This window comes from Vulpes lagopus, chromosome 1 (genome assembly GCF_018345385.1).
Source record: "Vulpes lagopus strain Blue_001 chromosome 1, ASM1834538v1, whole genome shotgun sequence".
Lineage (NCBI taxonomy): Eukaryota > Metazoa > Chordata > Mammalia > Carnivora > Canidae > Vulpes > Vulpes lagopus.
The window spans coordinates 14,084,518-14,101,779 of record NC_054824.1 but is presented as its reverse complement, the minus strand read 5'-3'; the positions used below and the strand labels follow the sequence as shown (position 1 = coordinate 14,101,779).

Below are 17,262 nucleotides of genomic sequence, written 5' to 3'. Positions count from 1 at the left end.
TACCTTCCGCATAGACATAGCCTTTTACATATTCCTTTTATGTTATATTTAACAATACATCCCTATGGTTCTGCTCAATTTCTGGAGCACGAGCACACAGTATGGTTATTTAAATACTACTATTCCCCAGAGTCAACTAATACCTCAATAAGAAATGGAAATTAACTATGCTATCATGTATACTGATTATGCTTTTAATTACACCATTTCCAGGCTTAAAAGCAAGGAATTTAAAAGACAATAGCCAAACATAAGGCACAGAACATCTTAGTGTGAAAATAACAATGGTCAAGAGTGACCATAATGAAATAATATTTTTCTATTGAAGCATTACTTCAAAAATAGAAGGAAAATTTGCTAAAATAAACTACAATTGCACAGACGGGAATCAAATATATAAAGTATGAAAAACATATACTGTAAAAATTTTTAAAGACTATCACAATAATTGTTTATTTTCCTTTCACAGTTAAAAAAAGACCAAAACACTAATGAATCATTTAAAACTCCACTACTCAAGACACTGGTAGGTAGAATGTGAAATATTAGCTTACATGTTAAACTGTCCATTAAACACTGGTTGAAAGATCATGGAACTAGATCATACTAGGTGTATCGCTAGGTTTAAGAGTGGCTCAGAGTATATCTTAACAAAGTGTATGAAGTCTTATTGTATCTGCTCCTTACCTATGCCCACCTTGTCTCTCAATCATACTGTACAGATTACAGCCCTTTAAACACATCGTGTTCTTGCTCACATTTAAAATATGTCCCCTACCTTTCTGGTCCACTTGAAGAAGTTAAATCTAGTCAAATTTTAAAACTAGGCTCAAGATTAACCTCTATGAATACTTTACCATACTAATCCCTCCATACAAATACAAATCTATGACTGGTTCTTTTATGCTCCCATTTTCTTTCTTTCTTTTTTTTTTTTTTTTTGAAAGATTTTATTTATTTATTCACAAGAGACACACAGAGAGAGAGAGGCTAAGACATAGGCAGGGATAAAAGCAGGTTCCTCACAGGGAGCCTGATATGGGACTGGATTCCCGAACTGGGATCATGCCCTGAGCCAAAGGCAGACGCTCAACTGCTAAGCCACCCAGGCACCCTTGCCATTTTCTTTCTATGTAAGTTCTTTCTTTCTATATAAGTTGACCCATGAACAATATGGGTTTGAACTGTGTGAGTCCATTTATATATGGGTTTTTTCCTCAATAAACACAGTACATGACTGTACATGTATTTTCTTCCTTATGACTTTCTTGGTAACATTTTCTTTTCTCTAAAGAATATAGTACATATAAAAGATGGGTTAATCGACTATGTTTTAGCACATATAATACATATAAAATATGTGTTAATCGACTATGTTATCAGTAGGGCTTCCATCAACAAGTAGGCTATTAGTAGTTAAGATTAGGGGGAGTCAAAAGTTACAGGTTGACTTCTGCCTGTCAATGCCCCTAACACCTGTACTGTTTAAGGATCAACTGTAGTATCATAATACCTATAGTATTTGAGTACACTTATGTTATGTCTCCTCTTATTAAACAATGAATTCTTTGGGAGTAAGGTTGCTATCTTATTCATCCTTCTATGTTCAATAACTAGCACGGTACCTCATACATAATAAGGCAATAAATCTATGATGAATGGATGGATGCGTGAATTAAGTTTGACCTTGTAAGGAGGCAGATTATGGGGAAAAAAAAATCTTAAGAACTAAAAAACATTCTCCCTCCAACAATCAGATTCAGTTACTACTCAAAAATTGTGCTAGGAAGTAGAAATATGAACTTTACTGCAGATATTCAGAAGTGAAAAGAATAGTTTTATGACTAACTCAGGAAACAAAATTTCCATTAGTTATTTAAGTTTCAGTTTACTATAATCATAATAAAATTGCTATGTATTCAATTATGATCATCAAGTATCAGTAGAATTTTCTTTATAAATCAAGATTTTTAAAACAATACTATTATTTTCAGAATGTTGGAGCAAAACCATCTACGAATGTGGACCATATCTTGATATAAATTAAATTGCAAAAAAGTCAGGATAAATAGACTGATCACAGAATTAACAATACAATAACTTACTCCCAAACTAGAGTTAATCAGCATAATACCATTACCATGGGGTCAGTCCTCCAATATCTGTTTAGCTAATTCCCTAAATTAATTTTTCTTTGAAAAAAAACTAGTATTCTTTTCCTGTATTCCTGATACTCCATGTGATTTAAAATAATAATAAAAACAAATAATAATCACAGCTTCCATGTCATGAGTATTTACTAAATGCTACTTATCATTTCACATACAGATATGTCATTTAAAGTTTATAATAATTCTATTGTCTTTGTATTCACACCCTATGAGACAGCCCAACAAGAAAACCTCTGGAAATTCAATTACCTAAAATCTTACTACCAAAAAAGTTAAAGGAAAAAACTGTCTGATTTCAAAGCTTCTGCCCATTCTACAACAGTATGTTACTTCTCTTAATTCTTCTCTTAGTTCTTCACTACAATTCTTTGTTAGATGTTACTCATCTAATATATCCAGTATAAAAACTGGGTTGAAAAAAAAAAAAACTGGGTTGACATCATACTAAATTTTTTTTTTTTTTTTTGGAATCATACTAAATTTATAACAAGAAAGGAATATAATGCCAGTATTGAGAGAAAAACTAAACACTTTAAGATAAACTTGTATAACTGTAAGAGTAATTCATCATTTTGAATAACAACTAAGTCGCGGCATAGAAAGGAATAAAAATTATGTTTTCCTTTGTGTGTTAAAAAAATTTATATAGTTCTTTACTAAGTTATATAAAGTACTCCAATTATTTCTAGATCAGTGAGTTTTTCAGTTTATTCTTTCAAACATAGAAACTAATGAAAAATATTTTTCTAAATCAGTAATTTAATATTATAGATAAAATTTTTAATACCTTGAAATTTCTTATATTTTTTATCAAGGAACTCTTAAAAATATAAACACTATACAAACATTAACAATTATTAGTACAGTAATCATATGACTCATCATTCAAACCTATACACTCTTTGAAGAAAGGGCCCTACCGACTATTATAATGTAACAACAGATTTAAGTAGGACTGTTCCAATAACCAGGACATGTGGACACCGTAACTACCACTCTCTAAGTCTTCTGCTATTCATTAACACTCACAGTCCTCTTATAACTGCTTAGTGGAAAGATATACATGCATACTATCTAAACCATTTCGCTATTTTACAGCAGCACAATACTAAACTATCTGTACTAAATATCCATGTTTTAAAACGCTATTAAGATAATTCACATTAGGGGGATCCCTGGGTGGCGCAGCGGTTTGGCACCTGCCTTTGGCCCAGGGCGCGATCCTGGAGACCCGGGATCGAATCCCACATCAGGCTCCCGGTGCATGGAGCCTGCTTCTCCCTCTGCCTGTGTCTCTGCCTCTCTCTCTTTCTCTCTGTATGACTATCATAAAAAAAAAAAAAAAAAAATTTTTAAAAAAAAAAAGATAATTCACATTAGGGCAGCCCAGGTGGCTCAGCGGTTTAGCACCGCCTTTAGCCTAGGGCCTGATCCTGGAGACCTGGGATCGAGTCCCATGTAGGGCTCCCTGCATGGAGCCTGCTTCTCCCTCTGCCTGTGTCTCTACCAATCGCGCACGCGCGCTCCCTCTCTCTCTCTCTCTCTCTCTCTCTCTCTATATATATATATATATATATATCATAAAGAAGTAAAATCTTTAAAAAAAAAAGATAATTCACATTAATATGACTTCAATAACTTCCACAATACCTCATTCTGAAGTTCATCACCACTTTTAACGGAAGCAAGCATATCATATAAAGTACAGCAAAGATCTTCTATTCTTGTTGCTTCAGCCATTTCATTTAAAGTTGCATTTAAGTACTTCTCAACTTCACACCACAAAAAGGAGTCGTTTGTTTTTTCCACAGGCTTGAGCTCTGGGGTGGAATGCTCCTGAAAATGTTCATTCAGAAACTTCTTATAATCAAGGCTTATAGTTTTCTGGGATTCACCATTAATCGGCAGTTCGTCAAAGTGGTCCAAATCATGCATGTCAAATGAAAATGCTAAATTTTTACCAAATAAAACTCTATCACCATATTCCTCTTCTGTCATCTGGATAAGAGCAGTAAGATTGTCTTGATGAAAACGGGAAGTAATTCGATTAGTAGCATTACAAGCTGCAGTGGCAGATGATGATGGAAAGGGACCAAACATCTGTTTGATAGCCTTTGTCTCTTTGTGACCAACACAGTCCTTCAAGTGAAATGTCTTGAAGAGAAATGCAGCCGCACTTTCAATCGCTTCTTTCCCATTATCTATTCCAACTATTCAAAGATGAAAGAAACAATATTAGTTCAAGTGAATCACAGTTCAAGTTACCCTCTTCAAAAAAACTATTACAAATCTTCTTCCAGGTAATTACAGCAGTGAAAAATATATTGATAAGAATAATCAATTTAGAAACTGAAAAATCCCTTTAAGTCCATTTCCAATTTCCCAAAGACCTATATTAGGTCAATAAACCATTATCAGTAATCATTCTCTATCTAGAAAGGAGAAACTACCTATTGAAAATTCTTTTACCTCTTTCTAAAAAAAAGTTTGTGTTAGCTAAAACTTATCTCAAAGTGATTTTTATTTATTTTATTTCTTTAAAGATTTTATTTATTTATTCATGAGAGACACAAAGAGAGAGAATGAGAGAGGCAGAGATACAGGCAAAGAGAGAAGCAGGCTCCATTCAGGGAGCCCAATGTGGGACTCAATCCCGGGACGCCAGGACCACATCCTGGGCCTAAGGCAGGCACTACACAGCTGAACCATCCAGGGATCCCTTCAAAGTGATTTTTAAAAACTAATTTGATGGGCTAGTTAAATAAACCAAAATAAGGTATAAGATATGTCTGAATTATTGACTTTTGGAGCTAGAAGAAAACCTCAGGAGAGCTACAATTTCCTTTCCAATTTGTACTGTAAATCTGAGATGGCAAGAAATAGATTTATGTAGTTTTCACTCGAAAACATTTCATATCAGCAAGGATGGACATAAATAGAATCTTTTCAAATAAACTTAGCCATATTATAAAACATTTAAAAGAATCTGCCTTTTGTGGGATGTCTGGGTGGGTGGTTCATTGGTTGAGTGTTTGCTTTTGGCTTAGGTCGTGATCCCCGGATCCTGGGATCGAGTCCCACATTGGGCTCCCTGTAGGGAGCCTGCTTCTCCCTCTGCCAATGTCTCTGCCTCTCTTTCTGTGTCTGTCATGAATAAATAAATAAATCTTAAAGAAAAAAAAGGAATCTGCCTTTTAAAGGCCAGAAATAAATTCTTTACCAAAGTAAGAGGAAGTAAAGGAGCAGCCACTAATGTAAAGCATTAATTTCTCATTACTGAATTTTCTCAAATAAAAATAAAGGAAAGAACCTGTATTTGTGGAGGATCCCTGGGTGGCTCAATGGTTTGATGCCTGCCTTTGGCCCAGGGCGTGATCCTGGAGACCCGAGATCAAGTCCCACATCAGGCTCCCTGTGTGGAGCCTGTTTCTCTCTCTGCCTGTGTCTCTGCCTCTCTACCTCTCTCTGTCTCTCATGAATAAATAAAATCTTTAAAACAAACAAAAAAGAACCTGTATTTGTGTCATAAAATTCAAAGAATAGTCTTAGAGCAGAAAAAAAGAATTTTAATCTGCAGAAGGTCCCCAAGTCATTGTGATTGACCTTGTGGAATAAAGTTGGTAATATAGTTAATACTAGTGTCTTTCTGAAACCATGACTGCAATTATATCATTGATCACAAATCTTGAGCAGCTTAGTACAGCTTGATATTCAATCCAAACTCTTATTTTTTGTTTCCAAGTCACCCTAGAAGCTGACTCCAACCTTTTATTCCAGCCTTTTTGGCCATTATCCATTTCCAGTCCAGCCAACATGAATTTCCTAACATCTGTCCTATGCCATGCTTATTTCCGTATTTTTATATAACCTTCCCCAAAACCTTTGGTTGTTCAAGTTTTACCCATGATTCAGAATCCAGGTTAAGTGCCTCTTTCAGGGTGAGTATAATATTGTGTACAATGTGGTACTCTCTCAATTTTTAGCCCAAAATAGGTGTCTCAATAGAAATATGTTGAATTAACCTAAACCCAGGCCTCAATGACACCAGACTAGTAAAACTAGTGTTTTTACACCATACCACACTGCCTCAGTAATTTTTTATGGATATTTACACATATGTATAGAAGACCAACAATTTATATGAGTGAAGACAATTTTAAAGTAGCTATTACTTCTAATTTCCTCAGGTATAAAGTCTACTTGGGTGATTATAAAGGATTTACAAAGCAGTATGGGACATAGAATTATTCTTTTATTATTTAGAAAAATACATGACAAAAAGGTTCTATAAATTAAGTGATGCTTTAAAATAATTAATTGAATAACATTTATGTACATTTTATTTAGTCCTTAAAGAACCTGGGTTTTGAATAATTTAGGAATTGTGATAATTCTGCAAGTAATTCAACAGAGTTGGGACTACTGAGGTCTAAGCAAAGATGGAACTTACATTTTTCAAACTCACTTTATATCTGACACTATAAACATATTCTTTTGTAAAGATATTTTACACTTTGGGATTTTTCTTAAACAACTTATAAGAACTTTTACATTAATTCATCTCAAATCTTCCTAACAAAATTATCTTCTTCTTACAGATCCTAAAATGGAGACTCAGAGATAAATAACTTGGGAAAGGTCAAATAACTAGTTATCAAATTAGTTGTTTGATATCTAACAAACTATGTTATCAAAGATGCAGGGCGGATTTCTAACTCCTTTTTTTTTTTAAGATTTTATTTATTTATTCATGAGAGACACAGAAGGAGAGAGAAGCAGAGACACAGGCAGAGGGAGAAGCTGGCTCCATGCAGGGCCCGACGTGGGGCTCCATCCCGGGACCCGGGGTCACGCCCTGGACCGAAGGCGGCGCTAAACCGCTGAGCCACCCGCACTCCCGGAGGTTTCTAACTCCTAAACAAAGTGCTTCTACTACACCATACTGATTCCCTATAAATTCCCAGAAAGTAGATTTACCCCTAATTCTCATGTACTAAATAAATAAATCGCTTTGGAAAATAAAGTAATAATCGGGACGCCTGAGTGGCTCAGCGGTTTAGCGCCTGCCTTTGGCCCAGGGCGTGACCCCGGGTCCCGGGATTGAGTCCCACGTGGTCGGGCTCCATGCACGGAGCCTGCTTCTCCCTCTGCCTGTGTCCCTGCCTCTCTTTCTGAGTCTCTCATGGATAAATAAATAAAATCTTTAAAAAAAGAAAAGACAGTAATAAATGGGAAAATAGTCTTAATTTCTTACCAAAAGTGGAATTAACTTAAATACCATCATTTCATGGTAAAGTCTGTTACAGCCATATACTGCATTCACTGATCAGTGCAGTGGGGCCACCATACATCCTGCCAGAAAATGATCTCCACAGTGTAAGTGGGGAAAAAGTCATGAGTAACAGGTCTGAAGAAAAGTAACTGTAGACTCTTTGGAAACATCTCAGAGATCAAAAACATTTTTTTTCCCAGAGTTTCAATTTTTTAAATGACTACTGACATATCTATTTGGAAAAAAAAAATCTCCAAATGGTCTAAAACTGTTTACGTCAGATAACGGTGCTTCATAACGCGCAAACCCCTTTCTCACTATTACCCCTCCTTGCGCACAGCCTGCCCAGCGCATCTCTGAGGACACGTGTTCACACCGCAAACTGGTTTCCTAAAGGGGAATCGGCCCCGCGCCCGCCGGGAGCTCTGCGCGGTCGTTTCCCACAGTAGTGGCAAACCCCGGTTATGGCCATGCTGGGCTTCCCAACAGGGCCACGACAGCCTACGGAGACGGGGTTCCCTGGGGCGCGAAGACGCGCCGCGCCGCCTCCCGGCCGCCGCACACGCGTGCTCCCCGCCCCAGCGTGCTGCGTCCGCGCGTGATGACGTAGTCAGCACACGACGCGGGATGTTGGCCGGCGCCCCGGGGGAGGAAGGCCCCTCCCGCCCTGAGCCCGGCAGCCGCGCTCCTCCGCTAGCACCCGCGCACCCTTGGAGCCGGCACAAGGGTCTCTTGGTGACTCAACCGTAGGAAAGGTGTTCGTGAAGCACGGAGAAGACCTCTGAGGAGGGAATGCAATCGACGTCTGACCTGCCCGGGGTCCGGCGGGCCCACGTCTGGACAGGAACGGCGGGGGGCACGGAAACCTACGGGAGATCTGGGCGCTTCGCCATCCCCCCGCTGGACCCGAGCCTTATACGTAAAGCGCCCCCGGGACAGGCGAGAGAGACCTCGGCAAAGGCGCCTGGTGCAAACCTGTAATATAAGCAGCCCTGTTCTCACCGTACCCCAAGTTAGACCTGTGAGATTAACTGTGAGGGTGCTGTTCACAAAGAACCTCTTTATTTTTATGTACGACGTAATGCTGGTTTATATTTCATGTGCAATGTAAAACTGATAAACTTCTAGATGATTATTAGGCGAAAGCTCTTCGGTCACTTAACACCTGCTCCCAATTTTCAAGCCTTTTCTAGTTCACAGGACTGCCTATGCTCATCTTTCTGGATGGATTTTTAAGAAGCTTACTAGTTTTGTCCTCAAGATAAAGTAGCAGTAAAGAAAAATACACACTAAGCAATCAATTGTCAAAAACTTGAATGAAACTGAAGATCTACAAATTTAGCAAAGCTAGTCTAGATACCTAACCACTTGCTTGGATATCAAATTGTCTCTCCATTAAACACTAAGCAAGTTAGACTGTGTAAGTCAGGAAACTGGCTCTTATCACCAAAACCAGCACTTCAACTGCAACACATTTAAAGAGATACTTAGAAGGTCACTGAGATATTCTGTGTTAAAATAATAAATACTTGCCCTGCCTACCTCACAGTTACATTGAAAGAAAATGAGATGTGAAATGTACAGTAAACTGTGGATCTGTAGATACAACTGGTTACTGATTAACATTACAAAACACATTTTTAAAATCAGAGTTGAGGGAGGAGTATCATAAATCATTCTTAACACAAAATGTACTTCTGTATTTCCTTTGACAGCAAAATACTAAGAAATAAAGGGCTGTAAATTTTAGCTTTTAACAAATAGCCTACTCCTTAAGAGCTGGGGAATTCTTAAAAAAACAATGAGTAAAAAATTTTAATTGAAAATTGAATAAAAATATCCATCAACTTCTTGCATCCTTAACTGCTAATAATCAGTTTAAAAGTTGTCAACAAATGAGTTCCTTGACCACTTACATCTTCAATGTTTAGTAGAAAATATTCTATCTTTTATACTTAAGAGTTTTATACTGAAATGTTTAAAGCAAATTTACTTTTCCATGTTATACAAAAACTGAAGAAAACTGAAGTGTTCATTTTACCAAACACCTGATCTACAACTGTTAATACCATAATATTATAACCCTGCATCAGTGCCAACTGAAGTTCATTCATATTTGTTAAAAGTATCACCAACACAGCCAAGCTGCTATAAACATATTACATTCACAGAGATTAGCTGATTTTTTAAATGATAAATTTTTTTACAAATATGTATAGTATTTGTGCCATAAACTTTCCTAAGCCAACATTATATATAAAAAAGTACAAAAATAAAGATTCCACTTAAACATACACTATTCCATTCCCCCCCCATTCATTTTTTCCCTTTACATACTCCCCTCCAGTGCCTCTTGCTGAGTACTTTTTAACTAGTATCTAAAATTGTCTAAAATGAATCTTGCAAGTATTTTCCTCATGTTACAGAGAAATTCAGATATACTGAGATTAAATAACATACTAGGACTATAAGAGTTAGAATCGTGTCTCCTTTTTATATTATACCATCTTTCAAATGATCAAATTATCAAACAAATTTATCATGTAATAAAGCATCTATCATATGACTTTTTGGGGAATGAACTAAACAATTTATATCATGTAAACTTAAAATTACCAGGACACCTAGGTGGCTTAGTAGTTGAGCGTAGGCCTTTGGCTCAGGTCGTGATCCCAGGGTCCTGGGATCGAGTCCCACAACCAGTTCTTTGTGGGAAGCCTGCCTCTCCCTCTGCCTATGTCTCTGCCTCCCTCTGTTTCTCTCATGAATAAATAAATAAAATCTTTGAAAAAAAAAAAAACTTAAAATTACCTAAGTAATACAATTTAGTATAATGAGCTTCATTTATTTCAGAGTATAACTGCATCAAAGCGCCTCCATCAAAACCTTACATTAAGTAGGCCTAGTATTCAAGAAATGTTCAATAACTTTTTAAAAATTTTTTTTAGGGATCCCTGGGTGGCGCAGCGGTTTAGCGCCTGCCTTTGGCCCAGGGCACGATCCTGGAGACCCGGGATCGATTCCCACGTCGGGCTCCCAGAGCATGGAGCCTGCTTCTCCCTCTGCCTGTGTCTCTGCCTCTCTCTCTCTCTCTCTCTCTCTCTCTCTCTGTGTGACTATCATAAATAAAAATTTAAAAAAAAAATTTTTTTTTGACTATCATAAATAAAAATTTTAAAAAAAATTGTTTTAAATTTTTATTTATTTATGATAGTCACACAGAGAGAGAGAGAGAGAGAGAGAGGCAGAGACACAGGCAGAGGGAGAAGCAGGCTCCATGCTCTGGGAGCCCGACGTGGGAATCGATCCCGGGTCTCCAGGATCGTGCCCTGGGCCAAAGGCAGGCGCTAAACCGCTGCGCCACCCAGGGATCCCTCAATATAATAACCAAAGGAGTTGCTTAAATTTTAAAATTATTCCTGCACTTACACAAATATTACAGCCCTCAGGGTGAGCAAATAATTAAAGGAAAACAAGCAGAGAAACCTACTTGGTAGAGAAAAAGAGAAGTACAAGAGATCGAAAATAGTCCAAAACACTTCCCTATGTTTTAAAGTCAGCTATTCAATTTTATGTATATTTACTAGAAAATGTGAATACTCATTTACAGTATAGACTTAAAGTCAGCATTCAGCCACTATATTGCCATTTCTAGTACTATAAAATCCTGATTCAAATCACAATTTGACTTCCCAAGCAACCAAACAGCTAACATAAAAATAATCAATTTTATATATATAAAAGTTTGCTACAGTAAAACCGTTATTTTGAGCATCACTAAGGAAACTGCACCTTTCTCCGAACAATTCACATACCTCACTGAGATTTAACTGGCATTTTAAACCTTTTTAATGTCCAAGGGAAAATATTAAAAAAAAAAAAAGATGAGGTATACACTTTAGTTCTGTATCCATTTATCAGATGCTTAGTATATGCTTGGCAATACTATAAAGAAAATCAACTGCAACCTAAAAAATGCCTCTACTAAGGAATGAAGTGCAAATTACTTAGGAAGTTATAATCATTTGTAAATGAAGAATAATATAAAACTAAAACTTCATAAACTGAAGATTTGGTCCTATTTCCAACTCTTGCCATTGCTACTATGTCCATTCAATTTACAGCTATTTTGCCATATCCTCAAGTAATGTGAACTGCCTGTTTATACAGCTGATACATCTGCAGAGTTGTCTATTATTTCATTAGGTTATTCAGCTCTTTTGTAATTTCTCTGGTGAATAAATTTGACCCTAACCATTTAAAACAATCTAAATCTGTCAAGATTAAGCAAGCACAACTTCTGCCCCTTTTGCAAAGTTCCTTCACATCACTGAGCACTTAGGTTTACCATGACAACCACAACTATTTCTTTACCAAAGGCTACTGGATTATAAGAAAATTATTTACTGACAGCCATTTACCAGGTTTTCCTCTAGACACTCTGAAGTACTGCCTCACATGACAACTATATAAAATAAGAACTACCATCACTGTTATAGATGAGGAAACGGGATTAGTGATATTAAGTTGCTACTCACTAATAAACAAAAGTGAATCTATTGATTGATAACTTTAAATCATCCTAAACTATAGGAAATAGTTTTATGAAAGCAAAAGAGAAAAAAGTATGGAATAAAAAATATAGTTGTGAATATTCCAAATATTAACTTAATGGATCCACCCATTTATCTAAAATTAGACAATAGTCAAGTAGAGTTTATTCAAATGAAAAGGTGGTTTGATTATTAGAAAATCTAGCAACATAATCTACTCTCAAAAAATTAAAGGAGAAACTACTAGTGCACAGCTATGATGGCCAAAAGTGGAGTAGGGAGTGAATAAAAGGCAACAAACATGAGGAAAAGGCCAAGCCATTAGAGTTTTGGGCCCTAACATTACCAAGTTACTGAACTCTATGGAGGAAGTTTGTGAGATGAGAAACAATTAAACCCACTTGGTCTCTGTTACCATAAGTAGGCTTTTTGGTATTTGAGCTGAATACATTCCTAATACATATTTATGAATGTATAAATATGTAATAAAAGTAAACATGAGAATAATAATACAAACTTATTTATTATACTTATGATATTGGTTACCAAAGGCTGAGCAGGGTCCATAAGGAGTTCTGACCATATCATTAAGATTTTATTTCTTAGGGGTGCCTGGGTGGCTCAGTCACCCCTAAGCATCTGCCTTTAGCTCAGGTCATAATCCTAGGGTCCTGGAACTGAGCCAGGCGTTGGGCTCCCTGCTCAGTGGGGAGTCTGCTTCTTCTTTTCCTTCTGCCCTTGTCCCTTGCTGGTGCACTTTCTCTCTCAATAAATGAATATAATCTTTAAAAAAGAGATTTTATTTCTTAAAAAACAAATACTGAAAGACAGCCAAGTGTTAGGATGAACTGCAAATACACAGGCATTTGTTATATTTTTATCAGTCTGAAATATTTTGAGAAAAAAGATAATATGAAAAGCATAATTATGTTTTATTGAAAACAAGAACATATACAGTATACATACAGCTCAAAGAATTATCACAAAATGAATGCACCTATTTAATTTGGATAACTACTTTATATAGAGAATATTATTAGCTCCCCAGAAACTCCCAAATCCACTCTCAGTCATTACCTGCTTCCTCAAAAGGAGCCACAATCCTGACTTCTGAATCAGGATCAGTCATACCTAGTTCTCAATTTCACATAAACAGAATCATCATCCTATCCATTCTTTTGTGTTTGGCTCTTTTCATTCAACATTATAAGATTCCTTTACAATGTTACATATAGCTGTTGTTCATTATTACTATAAGGTATTCTATGTATCATACTTCACCCCACTATTTAACAGTGAATTGCATTGTTTCCACTTTAAGGATATTACAAATAATGCATTGATCTTTTGCGTACATTTGCAGATATTTTTACTGGATATTTATGTACGTATTACTGGATAGTATATACCAAGACTCAACATTTCATTTGTCCAACCACAGCAGATACTGTCAAACAGTTATTCAAAGCAGTCACATCAATTTAAAAGTCAGTAGTGGATGAGAATTCTTATTTCACAATCTTGAGCCTGACCAACAATTGGTATGTCATTTTTGTAATTTCAACAATTCTGATGTGCATGTAGCGGCATCTCTCTGGTTACTAATAAGGTTGGACCTTTTCATGTTTACTGGCCATTCAATTATCTTCTGCAAGGTGCTTGTTCAAGGTTTTTGTTCCTTTTTATATAGGATTACCTTTTCTTATTAATTTGTAGGAGCTCATATTTAATAGATACAAACTCTCTTTTGGGTCATATTTGTTGAAGCTATATTCTCCTATTCTGTGACTTGTCTTTTTACTCTCAAAGAATAAAAAATATCAGTTTTAATGTAGTCAAATTTACCACTCATTTCCAGTGCTTTCTGTTTACTATTCAATAAAATTTTCCATATATGAAGGTCCTGAAGATATTCTTTATTATATTTTAGAGGATTTATTTTTTCGAGTTTCATGTTTTATTTTATAAGCTGTTAGTTATTTGTACATGTATAATTTTTTCATATACATATACAGTTGATCCAATACCACATACTGAAAAAACAGCCATGTTTCACTATTCGATATCCTTATTGGTAAAGAAAGAGCCCTAATATCTCTAGGTCAGTTTCTGCACTCTACTCCATCCCACTGGCCTATTTGTCTATCCTTAAACCAACATATCACTTCTAATTCACTGATCTTTGTAAGTCTTAATATCCAGTAGAGTCAGTATTCCCTCTTTATTTTCCAAGGTTGACTTGGCTGCTCTTTGACTTTGAATTTCCATATAATTTTCACATTATCTTGTCAATTTCTACACACAAATGCATACCCTCAAACATAAACGTGCTGAGATTTTGATTAGGATTGCACTGAATCTGTAGGTCAATTGGGTAAAAATGGTGTCTTATAATAAAGAGTATTCCAATCCTTGTCTATTATTGCATTTATTTAGGTCTTCTTTAGTTTCTCTAATATTTTAGTTTTCCAAGAGGAAATCTTGCTTATTTTTTTTTAAAAATTGCTTCTAGATATTTGATGATTCTTAATGCTTTTGTAAAGAGTATTTTAAAAAATTTGCTGCTGGTAAGTAGAAATAAAATTGATTTTTATATTGACCTTGATAAATTCATTTTCTGAAGATACAGCTATGTGAATAATGGCATTTTGATGAATCTTTATATTCTTTCTTGTCTTTTCAGCAAAGAAGGACCTTTAGTACAGTGAGAAAAAGAAGTGGTGATAGGCATTCTTGTCTAATTTTCTATCTTAGGGGAAAAGCTTTTTCAACAAGCATCATTACATATGATGTTTAATCTAGGGTTTTATATTATTTATCAAATTAAGAAAATTCTCTTCTATTCCTATTTTGCTAAGAATTTTTATAATTGATTTTAGATATTCAAAAAATGTTATCTACTAATCATGTGATTTTAAACTTTTATTACATGAATCACACTATTTTTCCCTACTAATCCAGTTACCTTTTGTACACTCATGTACATTTGTGCTCCTTCTCACACACACATTTCACATGTATTTTTTTATTGATCCTTTTGACAGTATATTGCAGTCTTCGTGATACTTCACTATAAACACTTCAGTATGCATCTTCCGAAATCTAAGATATACTTACATAGCCACTAAATCATTGACTCACCCCAGATCTAATATTACCTAATGATATCCAGAGTACAGACTCAAATATCTACAATGGTCCCAAAAATATCTTTATTTTTTTTCCAATTCAGGATTCAGTCAAAGAGAGTACATTACATTTAATTGTTATATGCTTGTTTGTAACCTTCTTTAATCTACAGTAATAACCTCATGTCTCTTTAAATGACATTATATGACATACTCCAGTAAAGCCATCAAGGCATACAAATCTCTTTTTGTGAAGGTTTTTAATTACAGATTCAATTTCTTTCAGTCAAATATTCAGATTGTCTAGTTCCTCTTTTGGCAATTTTAGTCATTTTTGTCATCTTAGTGCTCTGAATCTGTCAAAAGCTCTTCTCTTCTTCTCATTCTCCTCTTCTCCATCCAGCTTTCCTCTTCTGGAATGGACAGTCACCTCTAGGAAAAAGTGGCCCAAACACCAGAATCACATTTTCTGGGTTTACGTATGCTTCCAGGTCTCAACCATAATTCTTCATTGCTTTGATAGACTTTGTCGTAGTTACACAAATTTTATATTTTAGTTTTTCTAGTTATTCTCAGCAGAGAGCTGTTCCAAATTAACCTGTCTGCTAATTTCTGTGAAATGGAACTCTAAACTTTTTTGAAATCTACAATTTTCAAGGTAGCTACCTTTCACAAATACTCCTGAAAAACTTCCTGCCGTATCCAATACACAACAGGCTTTTATTATTCTAAATATATAGCCTTAGTTCCATAGACAGAATTCCCACATCCTAGTGTCTTTTTAAGGTTCCTTTTCCATAAACTGCTTTCCACTCTCAGTTTTGATTCCTCACTTTTTTTATAGTACAATTTAATTTCCTTTACAACTCAAAAAACATAATGGATTACCAAATTCCCTAAACCACACTTTGTAAGTCACTCCTGTCCAACCTATATTTTGATTCATATTTTTCTTAAAGACAAAGTTATGAAAGGTAAAATGCATAAGAACATTGAAACCCAAATAAAGCAGGGATTATAAATCAGAGAAGTCAAAACAAACAGGACCGTGTATGGTAAAACAATATGTATATTAAAAAAAAACAAAAAACAAAAAACTAGTTCAGTTCTGAGTCCTAATCTGTATTTTGACCAGAGTAAAATTATTAGATCATTCTGTTCTGGCTCTGGGAGAGATTCAGTTATACAACTGAGTAGGGAACTACAGGGTCTTTCTACGGACCTTTCCTCCATTCTTGACCCCCATTCTAGTTTTTCTATCAATACTGTAGAAGTCTTATCAGCTTCCTGAAATGAGAATTTAAAACTCTAAGTAACAGGGGATCTCTGGGTGGCTCAGCAGTTTAGCTCCTGCCTTTGGCCCAGGGCATGATCCTGGAGTCCTGGGATCGAGTCCCGCTTCGGGCTCTCGGCACGGGCCCTGCTTCTCCCTCTGCCTGTGTCTCTGCCCCCCTCTCTCTCTGTCTCTCTCTGTGTCTATCATGAGTGAATAAATAAAAAAAAAATCTTTAAAAATTATTTAAAAATAAATAAATAAAATAAAACTCTAAGTAACAGATAAACATGCCTAATACATCATGCATTTTATTGATTGCAATTCTCAATCTTGATCTCCTTATTTCCAAAGATGTTTCTATTTAAATTACATTAAACATATTGAAATAGTTTCCTTGCTAACAGAATATAGATTAATACAACTGTCCTAACCCTTCAAAATCCATGGAGGAAATAGCTATGTCTACAATGTGTGTTTAAATAAACTAAGATTAAGGGCCAAGAATACTACTTTTAAATAATTTATAATGTTTTCTTCCTAAAGCTAACTTTTATTATTAACATAATCTTGAGGGGAGAATAAAATTATAAGAAGGTATGGAAATACATTAACTGTAAATCTGAGAGGAAAAAAATACTTTAACAACCAAAAAGAGCTGTCAGCATCAGAAGTAATAAAGACTACAGAGTACTTTTAGTTGAGTTCTCAATAGTTCACTTATTTATTGAACATCTATTTCATCCATTGCACCATATTAGGTATTAATATTCCATACTATAAAAAAGCATGGAATAATTATAGTGAACACTACTAAGATTAGAAAGGAATAACAGAGGACATGAATGAAGCCTAAGCCATTTCT

General features: G+C 35.4%; 1 protein-coding gene across 4 annotated transcripts in view; it reads right to left on the bottom strand.

Annotated features, from left to right (window-relative positions):
* The window catches only part of ASCC3 (activating signal cointegrator 1 complex subunit 3), a 347,397-nt gene that overhangs the window by 306,239 nt on the left and 23,896 nt on the right, over positions 1–17,262 (bottom strand). For 3 of the 4 annotated variants that reach the window (XM_041745387.1, XM_041745404.1, XM_041745396.1), the window contains exon 4: positions 3,822–4,381. In XM_041745387.1, coding sequence (XP_041601321.1) covers positions 3,822–4,381 — 560 coding nt within the window. Of the gene's footprint in view, positions 1–3,821; positions 4,382–14,374; positions 15,557–17,262 lie in introns of those variants that run through there. The other variant, XM_041745410.1, reaches the window with a different exon arrangement.